Here is an 18,797-nt window from a genome sequence, read left to right on the forward strand (position 1 = left end):
GCTTTGAAATGCAGGGCTTTAAGGTATTTCAGGGTAAGTGTTTCCAAGGAAGTAAAGTTAGAAAAGATACTTGAGACAAATAATTTTATTTATTGTATTCTAGCTCTACGTTAGACTCATTTAACCCCAGATTTCTGAACTCCAGATTTCAGATTCTCTGGAATGACCCTTAACAACCTAGTTTTGAAAAGCTCTCTACATGATTTTGATTCAATTGGTCTAAGAATTGGCATTTAAGAATCTACTCATTCCTTAACTATCTCTTCCAGGTCTACCCACCCAAGATGCTGGGACAAATCCAATCTGTGAAAAGCACTCCTTTCTTAGAACTTTGCTGGCACATGACTGTGCTGCCCTGCAGCTGATCCTGCTCTGGAGTTCCTCACAGGTCTCCCAGGTCTCTAGAACTAGGACTCCCCAGGAGCTGAGCTTGTGTACTACCTCACCCATCACCTCTGAAGAAATCCTATGAACATCCTTATTCTTTCTACAGGTGACTTTGGAGAACCAGCTGTTCAACTTGCCCTGATCGGGCTTCCTTCCCAAACTGACTGCCCTTCTACTTGGCCACCTACCGTATTTTAAATTTGAGGTCATGAGGCATGAAGAAAAGATTCTGCCCCAGTGGCAAGAAGAAAAAAGTTTACTTGGGAGAAGATGAAAAAAATTTTCCTGACCTTTAAATTTCAAATGTGTTTTTTTATGTTCTTTATCAAGCCTTTATCAAGTGTAGTAGAAAAGCTTCTGTATACTCCATATATAAATAATATGTATAATATATATTTTAGAAAACTTATGAATCTTTGCCTAACTAAAAAACTTATTACATTTTGATTCCACTTGCTGGACTTAATATGAATAGAATGCTAGATTCTATTTAGAAATCTAGAATCTAGAATGCTAGATTTCTATTTAAAAAAGAAGATATGCATCAAGCAACAAAGGTTTACTGTATAGCACAGTGAACTAGTCAATATTTTATAATACTTTACAAAGGAAAATAATCTCAAAAATAATATATGTGTACATGTATAACTGAATCATCTTGCTGTGCCCTTGAAAAATTGTAAGTCAACTATACTTCAATAATACATATATGTATACATATTAAGAAAAAAATAAAAAATACATTTCAAGTGTTAGGATAGGTGATTTTCCCAAGATCCAGGAGTACAGATTTTATGAATATGGTAGCTTGATACGTCATTTATAGGAAAACAAGTCATAACCTCCTCTTTCACAAAGGCAGCCTTACAATCCCAATGGTTTAATAATACTGTTACAATCATAGTGAGATTAACCAGTCTAAAGTTCTAACTCAAAATCTGCAGTGTTCAATGCAGAAGGCATTAGCGTCTAAGAATTTCTAATACACAATCCTAATCAAGCATAGCAAAAAAAAAAAGGTAAGTCAGAAGATCTGGATTCTCTCACTGGTCTCATCAATTATGAGACATATGATTCCAATAAGTCTCTTAAATTTTCACTTCTTACACTTTAAAATGTGAATAACAATATTTCATAAATGTCTAACCACATCTCCATTATCTCCCTCCAGTTTGTGTGTTACACTGGATAAATCTTCCTAAAACACTGTTTTTATTATGGCACTCCCCCCAGTGAGGGAAGTCACCATGCAAGATACTGTGGACCCACCTGCTCCCTGCCCAGGGTTCCTACCTGTGCTCCCACTAAGCACCATGTTTCGCCAAATCCTCTGCAGCTGGAGTGTTGCATGAGAATTGGATTGCCCCAGGTATATGTAATATGAAAGTCAAGTGTGGAGGACTCTGCCTTTCTGCCTTTTTTGGCTATTTGGTTTCATTGCTGGCAAGTGCAGAGACAGAAATCATGATCTGCGTGTTTTCTCCCAGTTCAGCTCTCACCATAGACCCCTTCTTTTCCAGACTCTACCCTTGCTGCACTGCCTAGAGTTCCCCTTAAAGTGCACTGTTTTTGCTCGACTCCAGCCCATTTCATCCTATACCCCAGCCACACCAAACTGACTCTAGGTACAAAGGTTCAACAAACGTTCTCTGCTAGCTCCAGGTCTTGTACATTCTGTTCTCTTTCTGGAATGTTCTCCTGTTCTTCATTCAGATGATTCTTACTCATCCATCATCTCTCACCTTAGCTGTCACTTCCTTCAGGGAAACCTCATCTACCCATCTAAGACCAGATTAAGTGCTGTTTCCATATACCACATGAGAATCTTACATTAACCAATATCCTAGAACTTAACAAACTGCACTGGCTTTACTTGCTTATCTTCACCAGAATGAAAGACCCTTGAGGACAGGGATTGCTCCTATTCACCAATAATCCCCAGAGTTTGATGTCCTTTGTTCAATAATTGCACTCACAGATATTTACTACACAAGTGAATATATATATGTGTGTGTGTGTTTTGTGTATGTGTATATACATTTTCCCCCAAAATACTGTAAGTCAAAAACTCATAACAAACAGGATCCTTGTTATACTTGCACGCAGTATTCAGAGTGCCTAACATATACTGTGTCCACAGGGGAAACTCAATAAATATTTATTGAGATCAAAATTTTAATTTATGAAATTTGAATCATGGATACTTAAACTTTCTAAATAAAAATTAGGTATTGCAGATTTGGCCTCAAATATATTCTTGATAATACAATTGCTGTTTCAAAGGCTATTTTTGTCTAGAGAATACTTTTACACTCAATTTTTAGAAAAACTAAGTTTCCCTTCCTGGAAAGGCCTTTATGAATATTATTACCAAGTTCTAAGTTTCTAGTAAAGTCTAAAGTTCTCTTAAATATAAGTGTAAGATCTTCTCTCAATCTTGTCTAATTAGCCATTGCTACAAAACAGAAAACTCCAAGGGTGTGGGGTCCAGAATACTAATTCTTCAAGAGGATGAAACATCAGGCTTATCTATAAGATACAGCATGGCTTTGACCTTTGGAAAACTTAGCTAATTTTTTTGTTTGATTTTTAATATGAAAGCCTGGCTTAACTTTCTGAATTTCATTATCTATTCATGAGCTAGCTTGATCCCACACAGTTATAATTAAATTTTTATACGACTGTTCTGTGGATTTGCCCACCTCTTAGGAAGAAGGGCAGTCTTTGGGTTATTCTGGATTTAGAGATGTCAGAACTGTCATTTAAGTTAATAATTAGTTCCAGAATTGCAATCGTAATTCCTAAAAGTTAGTTCATACTTTTAGAATTTAGCACAGGCTCATCTTGATTGCAAACTCTACAGAAAGCTGTCACTAGATAACTAGAAAGTGACAATTCAAAGGACCATGTGTGCAAAAACACTCGGCACAGCACTACTGACTTGAGCCCTCCCAGTGGATGTTAACTAGTATTTATTTTTTAAGTTTCAGGGTTCAAATGATGTGAAATAACAGTCAGTTCAGGAAACACTATGGTGTTCCTGCTTGGTCCTGGTTCCATAGTATTATAAAATAAAGGTATTTGCTTCATATTACAATAAGTAAATGGCAGTGCTTTCAAACTTAATTACCTATCAGTAGAAAATGACAGGTGGATCAAGGTACAGTCACTTGGTGTGGTTTATTCTGGTTTAGGGAACGTAGTTCAGTGTGTTTCAAATATCTGTTTTCAATGTTTATTATATCTTGGCTACTACTGAATGCAAATGTTAATTTGTATGGTATCTTTTTATTTACACATCTCCCAAGTGAACATTCCTGAATTCTCCTACAATTGTGGATTGACCACCCAAAAGTTAAGCCTCTGTTCAATGCAGGTTAGTTTTGGCCACATGTGAAGATCCAGGGGTCAAATTCAAATATAATTAGTCTTGTGGTATGTGTAAGATGGAATTTATTTTCCAGAAGAGTTAACTCATTTCTTTGCTTCCTTCCCTCCCAAGTTTTTCATATTTCTTGCCAATTTCCCTCCCAAGTTTTTTTTCCTCTTAATAATTTCTTGCCAACTTCCCTCCCATTTTTTTTTTCTTCTAGTGACTTAAATATGAAGACTGCATAGTAGAAGGGAAAACACAAACAGATTTTACATCTTCAACTTACACAGTAAATATTTTTATTACAATGTGTATGTAATGGCTGTCTTGACAAATATTTACCTAATGAAGACCATTTTGTGGTTACAAAAGGATTGCAACAACTTTGTGGAAACCAATTACATATACTAAGCCTCTGATCTTTTCTTACACCCCCCACCCCACACAATTATAAAAGCCAATTACTGCTCCAAACCAGGTACTTTTACATAAGAGTGAGTCACTAAATACAGTCCAATTATTTGGTATCCAAATGCTGGCCTGCCTAGAATCTGTTGCTGTCAGTTGTAGGGTAGTATGGTAGGATAAGGTATTGAAGAATTGCAAATGGTTGGTATTCTGGAAATTTTAAGAAGGTAAGAGAATAGTGAGATATTACTCTTACAGTACGAAATATGATTAAACTCTCCTTAACGGAGAAGTAAGTTAATGTGGGGCCAATTACATTAATTCCTCTTTTTGGGCTAGCAAAATCTTCAGTGCTGGTTACAAAAGTCACAAATATTTAGGAGGATTTTAAGGGAAGTTTGGGTACATAGAAAGTAAACAATGGGAGGATAAGTCAATGGACACAAGGATACACAATGGTATTTTAAAAGAACTATTAATTTGTCTAGAAATCCTTTTACTATAATTAAGATTTGAAGTATGACATATAAGCAAGACTTGGAGAAGTTCCTGAAAGAGGAGATCTCAGGGTAAAAAATCTGAGCAGAACTTGCTCACTCGTGTCTGCTCGTTACAACTTTTCTATCAGCATAGCCCTGTCTCCATGCCCTTCCCTGTGATAAAGTCTTCATGCAACTCCACTGACTGAATATTTTCAACCACAGACTGAAATCAGGAAACTATGTGAACTATGTTGTGCGTGCTTTTTCCTATCCAAGAAAATTTACACATACCTGCCTAATCCTATGACACCAAGCATCATTACACACGCAAGTACTTTGTGGGTATTAAAGCTGAAAAGAAACACCAAAATGAGGAAGAAAATACTCCGCCTCATCTCCAGTTCCAGATCTAGATGTAGTATATTAAGAAACAGAACAGCTTTGGCAGTCAAAGTGAAAACATACTGGATCACGTATGTTTGTATTTGCAGATGGGGCTACAAACAGTGCACAGAGGAAGTCTCAGCTGATACCAGCTGTTAACCCTCAAGGACTCTGTAGGTATTTTGTGCTCCTGTGCTCAAAATTCCCCCATGCTTAAACATATAAAACCTTCATTTTTGGAGGTTCTCACTGGCCTTTTTCAAAGGTGTGAAGACTTGCTTAACAATAACAAAAATTGGAAACTCTGAAGTCACTGAAAATAGGAAAAAACTTTCATTTTGACTGTCAGGATTGTCTAGCACTTTTAATTATTTTTATTTGTCCCTCACAACAACAACTTGCTGTTGTATAATCATCTCCTCAAATTCTGAGACTGAGAAGCTCAGAAAAGAACATTTTCTGAGTAAAATTCTTGCAACTGACATGCCTACTTCAAAGCTTATCTCTGAAACAGTCAACCAATAAGAACTTATCCTTATGCCTATCCATGTGCTTGGTAGAGTATCCCAAAATAAAATTTTTAGAATCACCATTCTCAAGAAATTTACCATGTAGTTGGATAGATAACAACATACAGGAAACATTCAGAAGGAGTCATATACTAATGTACTCACCATACTCACTGCGTTTATCAAAGTACAGGAATTTAGGAGATGCTGGATGTTTTTGCCTATCATAAGATGAGTAGGAAGATCTAAATCAGTTGCAAAAGCCAGCAGAACAGTAAGGAGCTGGGACTCGGGGACTATTAAAAATAGAAAACTAAGTGTTTTATTTGATATTTGAAAGCAAAGAGGATGAAGAATGAATTAAATGGTGGTCATCATTGTCATTACAGCTGATCTAGTGGTGTCCTCCACTGGTACTCTGTTAGCAAGACCAGTGGTCCCTCTGCTTGATCAGATATCTCAATTCTATGTAACTGATCTCCACATCCTTCCTTTCTAAACCCATGGCATTTCTACTTGTCCTTCTTTCCAGTTCCTGTTATACAAGGAATCCTTAATCCTAAACCAACTACTCTTCTCTCTTAATTTCTTGAGGAAAAAAAATATTCACTATTTCTCAAAGGCTCATTTTCCCTGATGCCGTTTGTAAGGATGCAAACAGTACACAAAGAGATCCCTATCTTCTCACAATTCCTCTGCTACTTTTGTCTCTTGTCCATCGTTGACATTAGCTGGATTATTGAAATAGCTTCCTATTAGTCTTCGTCCTTCTAGTCACAATAACAAACAGTACAGCTCCTCCGTCCATGGGATTTTCCAGGCAAGAGTACTGGAGTGGGTTGCCATTGCCTTCTCCGAAACAGTACTACAACTACTACTATTAATAATAATCACTGATTTATTTAGTGTTTGCTATGTGCTAGAAGAATCCACAAAACTGTACAAATTAGGTAATAATATCTTCATATTGCAGAGGATAAAACTCAGTATATAGCAAGGTTAAGTAATGTGCATCAGCAACCCACCCTGTTAGATTTCAAAATCTCTTTTCCTTCTGCTACCCCAAAAAAGTGTGAATCATATCCACCTTAATTCTGCTTCACATTTCATAGTCAAAGAGATATATCTAAATTGCAAAGCTGATTACATCACTCCCCTGATTAAACCTCTGCAAGACCAAATTCCTGAGACTTGTACACAAGCTCCCAAGACATGGCCCTCCAGTTTCCTTCCTCCCTACTCACTGTCCCCCAGTTATACCCTCATTCTGTCAAGATGCTTGTGGTTCCCTGCACTAACCAAGTGGTTTCATGTCTGGTATTTCTGCTCATAGTTTTCTCTGTCCAGAATATCTTTTCCATTAACCTTAATGGAAATAGAAATTTTCAATTTTCCGTTAAAATTTCCTTAATTCCTTCTACTTATCCTTCAAGGTGTTTTTAGAGAAAGCCTCCCTGAACTGACCAGGCAGGCTGAAAGTCCTCAACTGGGCTTCTGTAGTGCCGAGAGAGCTTCTATCCCAACATTTGCTATATTATATTGAAATGGTCTCTTGGCATATGTTTTTCACCAATCAGCCTATAAGCTCTTTGAGTGAGGGAATAATCAAGTTTTCATTCTGCACCTACCCTGCCTCCACCACAGTGAAGAGAGTCTGGTAATCACAGAAGTCATGCTGTGAGATCCGAAAGGGAAAGAGAAACTGGAATCACCTCCCAATCCCATGGCCATTTCTGGAGCATGGAACCAATGGGCCAATGCTCCAAACTTTCAGGATTGTATGCCAACTCTTTTCTTCCAGAGAACACTCAAACTTCTGTTACTTTGGTCATACAGACCAACTATAGATGACCACTTTTAAAGTTTTCTCTCAGAACTACTTTTGTCAACATTAAAATTCATACGGATGACTTTTTCATGATTCTGATTCACGGTTCTCTTCAATTATGCCAAACCCCACCTTGTTTCCATAGCACTCACTAACAAGAACTGGCTTTGAGACACATGCCTTGTGTCATGCTCTCTAGCAGTATTCTCTACCTCCAAAGGAAACAGAAGTTAGCTACAGCTCACTGAGTGGCAAATATGCACCAAATGCTGTGTTAGGCACTTTCTATTTATCTCTTTTCTCAACAATCCAGTGACTATCACTTATCAATCTTCACTTCTCATATACCTAACCTTCTCTCTATTTTACTGGCAACTCCAATGTTCTTAATAAAAAAAAATTCCTCCAACACCATAAGTTCCATTCTTGTCACCATTAGAATTCGACAGGGAATCATTCCATCAGAAAAATGGCCTTCTGCCTCCTCTGAAGGTTATTTCATCATTAGCAGACCCAGATTTCTCCTTTTACTCCTTTAGAAATGCCTCTTTTTTTTTCCCTGTTAGAGTTACCTTACATTCTTTATTGATATATTTTCCTATTGGCCCATGAACTTCCAAAGTATATATATTTTATTCTATTCATATTTTCATAAAATGTCTCAATAAATGTTTTCAAAATTAATACCCCCTACTTTCTTCTAGTTTAAAAGCTTAATTAGGCACAGAAAATTATGTTATATGATTACATTTTTGTGAAATATCTAGAATAGGAATATTTTAGAGACAAAAGGTTGCTTACAGTTAGGTAGAGAGGTTAGGGATGAGAGAATGTAAATTGATTGCTAATTGAGGTTTCTTTTAGAGGAATTGAAAATGTGATGGCTATACAACCTTGAGCATATGAAAATAAAAACTACAATGAATTATACACTTTAAAAATAATTTTAAGACTAGTCATGGAATCGGAAAAAAAATAAAATGATTTTACTCTTCCCCTGTTTCTCTTGTTATTTTAGCAGTTTTATCATGGTCCAATTCACATACTATACAACCATTCATTAAAATACAGGTCACTTTATTATGCACTCTTTAGAAAACAGACCACACCCTATTCACCCTGGCATTCTCAGAACCTATTCAGAAGACAGCAAATGTACATTCTATGAATTAAGTACCTATACCTCTGAATTTACTACTACTAACGTAGCTCCGTCATGCATGCCTGCATGCATGCGTGCTAAGTCGCTTCAGTCACGTCTGACTCTTTGTCACCTTTTGGGCTGTAGCCTGCCAGATTCCTCAGTCCAGGCAAGATCACTGGAATGGGTTGCCATACCTTCCTCCAGGGAATCTTTCTGACCTAGGGATCAAAACTACATCTATTATGTCTCCTGCATTGGCAGATGGGTTCTTTTTACCACTAGTGATACCTGAAAAGCCTATAGTTTTGCCATATTTAAATTAAATATATTTTTAAAGGTTTACTTGGGGGAATCAGGACAGCATTTATAAAACTATTTCTATGAGAAAAGATATATTTAAAAGCAATAAATAAAGGTACCAGAAGCTTTCTAACACCTTTGCACTAATAAATAAACAGAGCTCATGCTTTATCTTGCAGGACATTGAGTATCACTCCTACAGCCTAGCCCCTCATAGACAAATACCTACATTCTCTAGAAACATGCAGAATTTTTTTATAACAAATTTAATGAGTGTTCCAACCTCCAGGTTGTGAAATACTATTCTTGGAAGAAGAGCTTTTGAGGAATGAAGAATGTTTTCTTCAAGGTAAATCAAATATTTTTCAGAATAGCTTTTATTTCATTATGCTTTCAGAGTGTGAAAATAAGAGAATTAAGCCTTTAAAAGCAACTGTTGAATGAGTCTGTATATACATAAAGAGTCATTTGTTCAAGCATGTAGCTCTCTTTTATAAGGACTGCAGTTTCTATCTAATCCACAATCAGCCTTTTTTTTTCCTATTTTTCATATGCTGTATATTAAGCTTCATTTTATTCCCAGTGCAATTTTTTTCATAGAAGTTGATTTAAAGGGTACTACTAGTATCAAATGCCACCTATCAAGGAGAGTGATTTTGAATCAAGATCAGTATTCAGACAATACCGCTGACAAACCTCATAACATGATATTTTCCCTGCTGATAAAACTCATCATGGTACTTTCCCTACCCTACCATTAACATCATAATGACACTTTCCCTAACATTAAGATCCAGGGGATCTTCCCAACCCAGGGATCAAACCCAGGTCTCCTACAGTGCTTCCAGAGTCTTTACTGTCTGAACTACCAGGGTGAAAAGTGAAAGGTTGCTCAGTCCTGTCCCACTCTTTGTGACCCCATGGACTATACAGTCCATGGAATTTTCCAGGCCAGAATACTGGAGTGGGTAGTCTATCCCTTCTCCAGGGGACCTTCCTGACCCAGGAATCGAACCAGGGTCTCCTGCATTGCAGGCGGATTCTTTACCAACTGAGCCATTACGGTGTGAACACTTTATCATAAAATTTATGTGCTGAATAGTACGAGATCCATATATTGGCTTTACTTGGAATACTTTCTGTATTTCTAGATGATGAACTCAGTCCTCAATATTGTTATGAAGTGATTCATTATAATTTTGCCACTGTTTCAGAGGATTACAGACACTAAAGGTTATACTACAGACACTACATGTCCAAGGTCAAAGGATGAGATATAATCATAACTTTATCTTAGATTCCCTATCGGCAGGTGTTTGTTTCTTTAGGCTATGGTGTTATTAAAATACTTAAAATTCTCTTATGTAATTCTGAAGTACCTTTAAAAAATGCATCCTATACAAATGCCCATTGAGGACATTTGTCTCACTAATAAGTGAACAAAATTCTTGCCATTTCATAGAGTTTTTATTGTAACCAAACCAGCCCATCATTTAAAAAATGAAGTGCATATTAAATTCATTAAAAAATGAATTATATCTTTATGTTTTTGCAGGCTTCTTGTAGCAGGGGTCATATATTTTATCAATTACTTTACTCACAGTAGTTTACTCATAGTGGAAATGGGATTAATATATGTAGACTTATTAAAACATTAAATATATAATTTAGGTAGTTTGAAGGTTTCATATGCATAACCAGAAGTTTTTCACATAATTACTTACCTCTTCTAGTTGGCATGCTTTGATGACACTTCTATATCTATATTCATCATAGGAAACACCAAAGATGATGTTATCTTTAATGGTTCCAGGCATGATCCAGGAATACTGAGAGCAGAATGAAATTCTTCCACTGTGCTTAATTTTACCCTCTGAAGGTTCCAATTCTCCCATAATCATCATGAGAAGTGAAGTCTGGAAATACAACTAGTGTTATTAAGTCAAATCATTTGATCAAATCATTCTCAGGATGCAGGTGCCACCAACTGTCATCCTAAGCATAGGTATCCTAATTTTTAAAGATTCTGTATTCATTCAATTCAAAATTTATGAAGCACTTCCTATTTTGGGTATGCTGCTATGCACAAAAGATACAAAGGGAGACAAGAGACAACTACAACAGAATGTGATAAGTACTACACTAGAGGCTCACAGAGATGGGGTGCTGAGTTCAGATTGTTGGGATGGGGTTGGAAGAGGTCAGGGAAAGATTAGTAATAACTGACATGTATTGAGTGCTCATTAGTTTTCTCACATGCCTTGTTCAATCTAATTCTGTTGTACCTTTCTTGGAAACATGTGCAGAATCTGACTGCTACTTCCATTACTATCCAGATTAAGCTAACAACATCTCTTGCCAGAATAAATAGAATAGCTTTCTAACTTTCTCGGAGAAGGGTTCTAACTCCTTGCTCCACCCTTGTCTTCCTGCAGTCTATTCTCAAAGGGGCCCTGTCAAAATGTATGTCAGATCATGTTACTTTTCTGCTTAAAACCCTCCAATGGCTTCTAAAGTTCTCAGAAAAAAGGCCTAACTCGTTACAAAGCCCTTTATGAGGCTCGCAGGGCCCTTATGTAATGGTCTCGCCCCCATTACTTCTCTGACAGCTCTACTCTCCATGGCTCGCTCTGAGCCGACCCCACTGACCTCCCTGCTGCTCTGTGAACCAGACAGTCCCATTTCAAGGGTTTGCTCCACTCTCTACCTGGAAGACTCTTCCCCAGATGATCATATGACCTAACCTCTCACCTCCTTCAAATCTTTTCTCAAATGTTACCTTTCAATGAGGCCTCCACTGCTTAAAATTGCACCCCATCATCAATCTTTCTTTCTGTTTTATCTTCAAAACATTTATCATCGTATGACATTATATATACATATATATATATATAAACATTTTACTCAATAATATAATGACATTATTGTTTGTTGTTTAGTCATGTCTAACTCTTTGCAACATGATACACTGTATTATACATTTTAAAATAAGGGTTCAATAACTTTAAAAAGTGAATTATTGGTACATAAATAGACAAATCAATAGTATAGAATTAAAGCTACAAAAGTAGATCTAAATGCATAAAAGAACTAGTATTTGATAAAGACGGCATCTAAAATGAGTGGAGAAAAATAGACTATTCAGTATATGTTGTGGGACAACTGAACAGCCATGTGGAGGGCAGACAAAAAACCGTAGCCATATGCCACACCCAACACGTGATGAATTTCAAATAGGTCAAAGAATAAGTACAAAAATAAGACTGTAAGAATACTTAAAGAAAACACTGAAGGATGTCCAAAAGAAAAGAAAAACAACTACCATAGAGTAAGAAAGCTTTCTATATGAATCAAAATCCAGAAGTCATAAAATTAAAAAATAAATCACATTATAAAGGAAAAAAAAGACTTGGGCACAGAAAACAAAAGGAAAAAACATCAAACTGAAGTAAATGTTTGCAAGTTATATGACACAAAGGAATAATTTCCTTCTTGAGTGATATTAAAGTCAAAAAGAAAAATAACAATAACTCATTAGAAAACAGTACAAAGTATACAGATATTTCACCAAAAATTAAAATAGAGGTGAGCTTTAATCATATGATAAAGTTTTTACTTTATTCCTAATAAGAGAAATGCAAATTTAAAAAAAGACTGACATATGACTTTACCCAACAAGACTGGAATAAATTCAAATGTTAGATAACATATGCTGGGGATGCTGTGGGGAAACAAACCTATAATCTACATGGACTGTAACACATACACACAAATTGATGCAGCCTTCAGGTAAGAAAGTTTCGCAGATATACAGAAATACTAGTAGACGTGCTAAATGACATATATGCAACATTATTCATAGAGTCATTCTTCATATTAGCAAAACACTGGCAATAACCCAACTGTCAATCAATAGGTGATTCATTATATTACAAACATCTATCCAAACAATGAAATACTATGTATAAAAGTATATACATTCAAAAAACTAACAAGAGTGTCTGTCTGAATTGGGAGAAAGAATGGTGAAAAGTGGAAAATAACCAGAGGAGAAAGAGAAGTGAGAGAAAAATTTTCGAATTTTTTTGCACTTAAAATTTTAACTTTAACAAACAGTAATACCACCTAAAATATATTAGGAAGAAAGAAGGATCAAGAGATAGACACTTTTTTGATACCTATTTCAGTAAATTTTAAAATTCTTATTGTATATGGAAAATATTCAAAATTCCTTCAGTTCAGGTGTTCAGTCATGTCCGACTCTGAGACCCCATGGACTGCAGCACACCAGGCTTCCCCGTCCATCATCAAATTCCTTACTTCTACATATAATTCTTCCGTATAATTGAAACTGTAAGTATTATTTTCATATAGAACAGATTTTTAAACCCCAACAATGGAATGGATCTGATTACATATAAATATATACACACATATTACATGTATATATATATACACACATACATATATGTATACACAACATATATATATATGTATACACAATATACAGGTTTGGCTCTATGTAAGTTTGGATCTATATCAAATACAAAGGTTAAATATATATTTAACAATATTTATCTATATAAACATATAAAATTTATCAATATTTTGGTATTTTGAGAGATGCAAAGTTAAACTGAATTAATATATATAAAATGCCAAATATTGATAAGACCTTGGTTTGTTCCCTGGGTCAGGAAGATCCCCTGGAGTAGGAAATGGCAACCTGTTCCAGTTGTCTTGCTGAAAAATTCCATGGACAGAGGAGCCTGGTGGGCTACAGTCCATGGGGGTCACAAGAGTCAGACATGACTGAGTATGCATACACATACATATGTATACTGATTGAATAACATGCCATTATATAACTACACCAAAATTTACCTAATCAATCCCCTATTATGAGATATTTAGGAGTTCTCCCAATTTGCAGCTATTGAAACAACGTGAGGAATATCTTTATATAAAAATCTCTGCAAATATACTAGGGTAGATCATACAAATAGAATTGTTAATTGGTTATTTTTAAGGCTTTTAATACACAAATTACCAAATTGAGTGGTTCAGTATTTATCTTGAAATGTGAGTATTTGCAATTATTCTATCTTATATTTTAGCTAGCTCTTTTATCTAATAAGAGTATAAAATGCTCCATTCCTACTGAAATGAAAGGACGTCCTTGTAGACTTAGTTGCCAAACTCTATTTCTCAGAGGGGTTTAATTATTCCTAAGGAACAACTGCCTCCATCTGACTCTGTCTTCATATCTACTTCTCAGAAGATGTAGCTGTAACTCCAGCCAACAATTATCTGCTCATCAATTCTTAATAGAGTTGCCTGAAATTTAATTGCTGGTTAAGTCCCATATTTTGTAATTCCAAAGCTGTTTGTTTACACCTTTCAAAGAAGTAATTTTAAACACATAAAATTAATTTTAAAAAATTCGGTGAAACACAATTACTGTCTTCCCATAAGCAATCATTCTCAGTCAAGTCATCTGTGATTTCTTTATTAGCAAATCCTGCTATGGTATCATTTTCTTTTAATAGTGAAAATTTCTAGTTATATAAGAAATAGAAGGAAAAAGTAGCACTTTAAGAAGAAATACATTTTTCAAAGAAGAAAACGTACAACTATAGCTGCTTTATTGAAAGGCCTATTTTACAGGTGGGAAAACACATAGAGAGAAAAAAGCAAATTGTATATTGCTACAATTATGAACACCAAATTCAATGACTAGAAATTTTCTATAGTATTTTGTTTCCCGAGTCTCAGACTAAATTCTTTAAAATGTGATTCTTCCTTAACTAGACATTGATAAATAACTATTTTTCAGGGGTATTTAATTTCTGTTTATATTTACATTTTTATCTTACAGTGGCACTGCTCCTTCCTTCCTTCTTCCTTTTCTTTCATCATTCTGAAGAGTTTTAAGAGGACACTAAACTTTTTTAATTTTTCCAGAAAGTATTGTAGCTAAAATTACAGTCAAGTGGGAATAAGAACCTCCTTTTAATAGACTTCCAAAGCAAATATCTATTATCCTTAAGTAGTCCATTTCAAAGCCAAGAGACCCTTTCTTATCTCTGATTGTATTCCTTCATGCCCTTTGAATGTATTTCCCAGATAAAGAGAACAAGTGTTTATCATTATCTGAACAATAGCTCAAATCATTCAAGACTAATATAAAGTCTTCTCCTGACAATGAAATTTGACCCTTTAGTTTTTTAACCTCTTAATTTTTGTCAGATGTATCTCCAAATATCCATGGTTTATAATTAAATGAGGCAGGGTGGAAGGCTGATCAGCACAGAATACAGATTCCTATGTACTGTCATCAAAAAACTATCCCACTCAATAATTTTCCCTCATAATAAATTATAAGCAAGCCTGAGTCCATTCTCCAAAAAAATTCTTTGTCAACAAAATGGGGATCTTTTGCCCATGTGGTTACTAAAGTAAAATGTAAGCCATAACTGTCCTGGACCAGCTCTGAGAAAATGTCTTTGCCACAGATTGGCAAAAAGGGATGCTTTACTTGTTCAACAAAGTTATTAAACGCTCACCATGTATGTGCGTGACACTATACTGAGTGATGCCCATAATATAAATATATAAAAGTTACTGAAGATATCAGAAAGAAATGAAAGGCTAGAGGACACTATCAGTGGAATAATTATACAGAGTATCCAAGTATTCTCCTTTTACAAACTAGAAAAAGAAAGGAGAAAAGCATGTCAGGTTAACATCTTCACGGTGAGGTATAAAAGAGACTACCTTGCCTGCTCCCGTAGATCCAGCAACTGCCAACAACTGTCCTCTTTCTATCTTGAAACTGATATCTTTCAGGACAGGAGTACCAAGAAGTAAGTTACTGAAGAAGAGGCTGTTATCACCATTGGAAATTTTTCTATTGTTATTATTTTCTTTTGCTTTCTCAAATAATTTACTAAATCCCTGTAAAAAAGAAAAAAACACAGTAAATAAGAAGGTATGTTTCTCAGATATTTTCAATGTGTGTGTGCGGGTGCAGTTGTGTCCGATTCTTTACAAACCAGTGGACTGTAGCCTGTCAGGCTCCTCTATACATATAATTTTCCAAGCAAGAATATTGCAGCAGGCTGCCATGTCCTTCTCCAGGAGATCTTCCTGCCCAGGGATCGAACCTGCATCCCTTCTGTCTTCTGCATTGGCAGGCAGGTTCTTTACCAGCTGAGCCACCGGGGAAGCCCAATATTTTCAATAGCTATTTACATGATGTATTATTAGTTTGAAGAGTATGTGGACATGGTCCATACTTTATAGCACACAAGTTATAGCACATGATTTCTAGAGCACATGACCCAAAATATTTCAAAATTATAATAATAATTTCAATTGCTGATTGTTGCTCAACATCAAATTTAATTAAAGATATCTAGCTGGCAACCCACTCCATTGTTCTTGCCTGGAGAATCCCAGGGACAGGGGAGCCTGGTGGGCTGCCGACTATGAGGTCGCCCAGAGTCGGACACGACTGAAGCGACTTAGCAGCAGCAGCAGCAGCTATCTATACAAAGGTATCTATCTCCTCTCCCATAGGCTGAACACATACACATATTTATTCAATCTTCAGCAGAGTAACAATATATGAGGTAGACTTTATAAACTCTTTCATTCAAAGTTGTAGACTTTGACTCAGAGAGGTTAAGTAACTGAAGTCATTTAAGTAGTAGGCCTGAGTGGAATTACAACCCAAATCTTCTAACTCTATCATGCTGGCACCTTACTCTGAGAAGCTCAAAGTATTTTAGTAGTTATTACTAAGTGTAAATGTGATGATACTGCCATTTAATTTGAATGAATTCCATTCTTGCAAAAGTGCTGGGAGAAGGAGTTCTTTTTTGAAAGCTCCCTGCTTCTGGACTGCCCTATGGGATGCGTTAGAGTGTGTGCATGTGCCTAGTCACTCAGTCGTGTCCAACCCGTTTGTGACCCCATGAACCATAGCCCACCAGGCTCCTCTGTCCATGGGATTCTCCAGGCAAGAATACTGCAGTGGGTAGTCATTCCCTTCTCCAGGGGATCTTCCCAACCCAAGGATCAAACCCAGGTCTCCTGCATTGCAGGCAGATTCTTTACCATCTGAGCAGTCTTCAAATCACAGTTAATAGCACTGCAGGTGATCAGGAGGAAGGTAGTTGTTCACAGAGTTTTAAGAGAATGTGTTTTCACAACCTCAACATCCCGAAGTACTCCTTCCTAAAGTTAATCATCTGAGAATTCGCTTGCTCTGTCACTTCTCTTTCCTACTTTCTGCTTCTCCCCTCAGAGAAGAGGCAGCCTTCTCACCAGTCCTAAGTTTAGCTAGGCTGCCCTTTCCGGAGTGTTAAAACTCCATGATACGAACATGGGGACCATAAGAGAATGATTTTCTCTTGATAGGGGATCCCATAAAAGCAAAGCCAGAAATACTGAAGGAGGTAATATTGTGTTTCACCAGGTTTCAAAGTGATGGCACTTTGGAGATGAATTGAAGAAAAAGTTATTTTAATTAACTTATTATTTATCTAATTTTAGTAATTTAATAAATTAATACAAATTATTATCTGCACTTTAAAGTTACATTTTCCTGATATAAAGCAAGTAATACTTATCTGATTGACTTAGCAATCAGACTTGACTCTATAAATTCATTTTATTTTCCATGAAATTGAAAGTACTGAAATGGCAGCTCCCAAGTTTTGACAAAAATCCATTTAACATATGAAGACACTATACAATAGACAAGAATTACATTCTTTACCACCACTTAAACCTATGTTGAAAATTCATAAGTCAGCTTAAAATGTATCAGCGGTATACAGATTTTCAGTACTATCAAACCTTTAGGGCATACATAAGCAATTAAGGTTTAAGACTACTGCTTGAATTCTTATGAGATGGATAGCTAACATCTCTTTCAGTCATCAAATAACTAAAAGCAAATTTTTAAGAAGTAGGCAATGAAAATTCTTCAAGTGAGACAAAGGCATTTTTTATTCTATTATTAATTTATTGAGCATCACCTGTATAGTAAAGACCACCTCAAAAGTCTCAAATAGGAGAGTAACAAATGGGCAGATATTAATATTGTATCGTGTTTAGGGCTACAATGGAAAACTCACACCAAGTCCTATAGGAGCACATTACATAAAGCAAGTTACTCAGTCTGGAGCTTGTCCAAGTAATTAACCCAGTATTAGGCTATGAAGGATATAGGTGGTATTTCACAAGACCAAGAAATAGTATAGGCATTCCAGGAAGAAGGACCTGCATGCATGATGATTTAGGCTTAAAAGGACAACATACACCTCAGGAGTGGTGAGTGGCTAGGTGAATGTACATAGTAAGATGACAAAGGACATCCTCGATAAACTGGGCAGTGCAGACTGTTAAGGGGCTCATTTTCCATGCTTAGAAATAGGGCTTTTATCCAACAAACACTTGGACCAATGGAAGGTTGCTTTTACTTTACTTTACTTTAATTTTAACTCCTGATTACAGAAGTCAAAACTTACTTCAGAAAATTTGGAAAACAGATAAAAGCAGCAAGAAGAAAAGAGAAATCAGCTGTAGTCTTAACACTGAGAAGAAATCATGTTTAACATTTCAGTGAGATCCCTCCACTCCTTCGCATATACATAAAATCATATATAATTTACATTAAAGAAAAATTATACATGAGCTTTGTGATCCTCTTTTTCTGACTTACAATATAAATCATAAATATTTTCACATACCATTAAACACTCTTTTTGATATAATTTTAAGTTGCAAGATAGTATCAAAGAGTGTGGATAAACTATAAATATTAATAGTTCTCATTTTTTACATTATATGACTTTCTTTTTAACTTAATAATTCTGTGATGTGTGTACTTTGCTATAAATCTTGGAACAAATCTCTGGTTTTTTTAGTATAAATTTACACAAGGGAAATTTCCAGAGCAAAGGTATAGCAA

General features: G+C 35.7%; 1 protein-coding gene across 2 annotated transcripts in view; it reads right to left on the bottom strand.

The window, feature by feature from the left end:
* The window catches only part of CFTR (CF transmembrane conductance regulator), a 318,734-nt gene that overhangs the window by 217,774 nt on the left and 82,163 nt on the right, over positions 1 to 18,797 (bottom strand). For both annotated transcript variants that reach the window (XR_009735898.1, XM_061414023.1), the window contains exons 10-11: positions 15,593 to 15,772; positions 10,540 to 10,731 (exon numbers count right to left, since the gene is read on the bottom strand). Coding sequence is in view for 1 of the 2 variants with exons in the window: in XM_061414023.1 (XP_061270007.1) it covers positions 10,540 to 10,731; positions 15,593 to 15,772 (372 nt within the window). In the remaining variant the exon portion in view is untranslated. The remainder of the gene's footprint in view (positions 1 to 10,539; positions 10,732 to 15,592; positions 15,773 to 18,797) is intronic.

This window comes from Bos javanicus, chromosome 4, assembly GCF_032452875.1.
Source record: "Bos javanicus breed banteng chromosome 4, ARS-OSU_banteng_1.0, whole genome shotgun sequence".
Taxonomy (NCBI): Eukaryota; Metazoa; Chordata; class Mammalia; order Artiodactyla; family Bovidae; genus Bos; species Bos javanicus.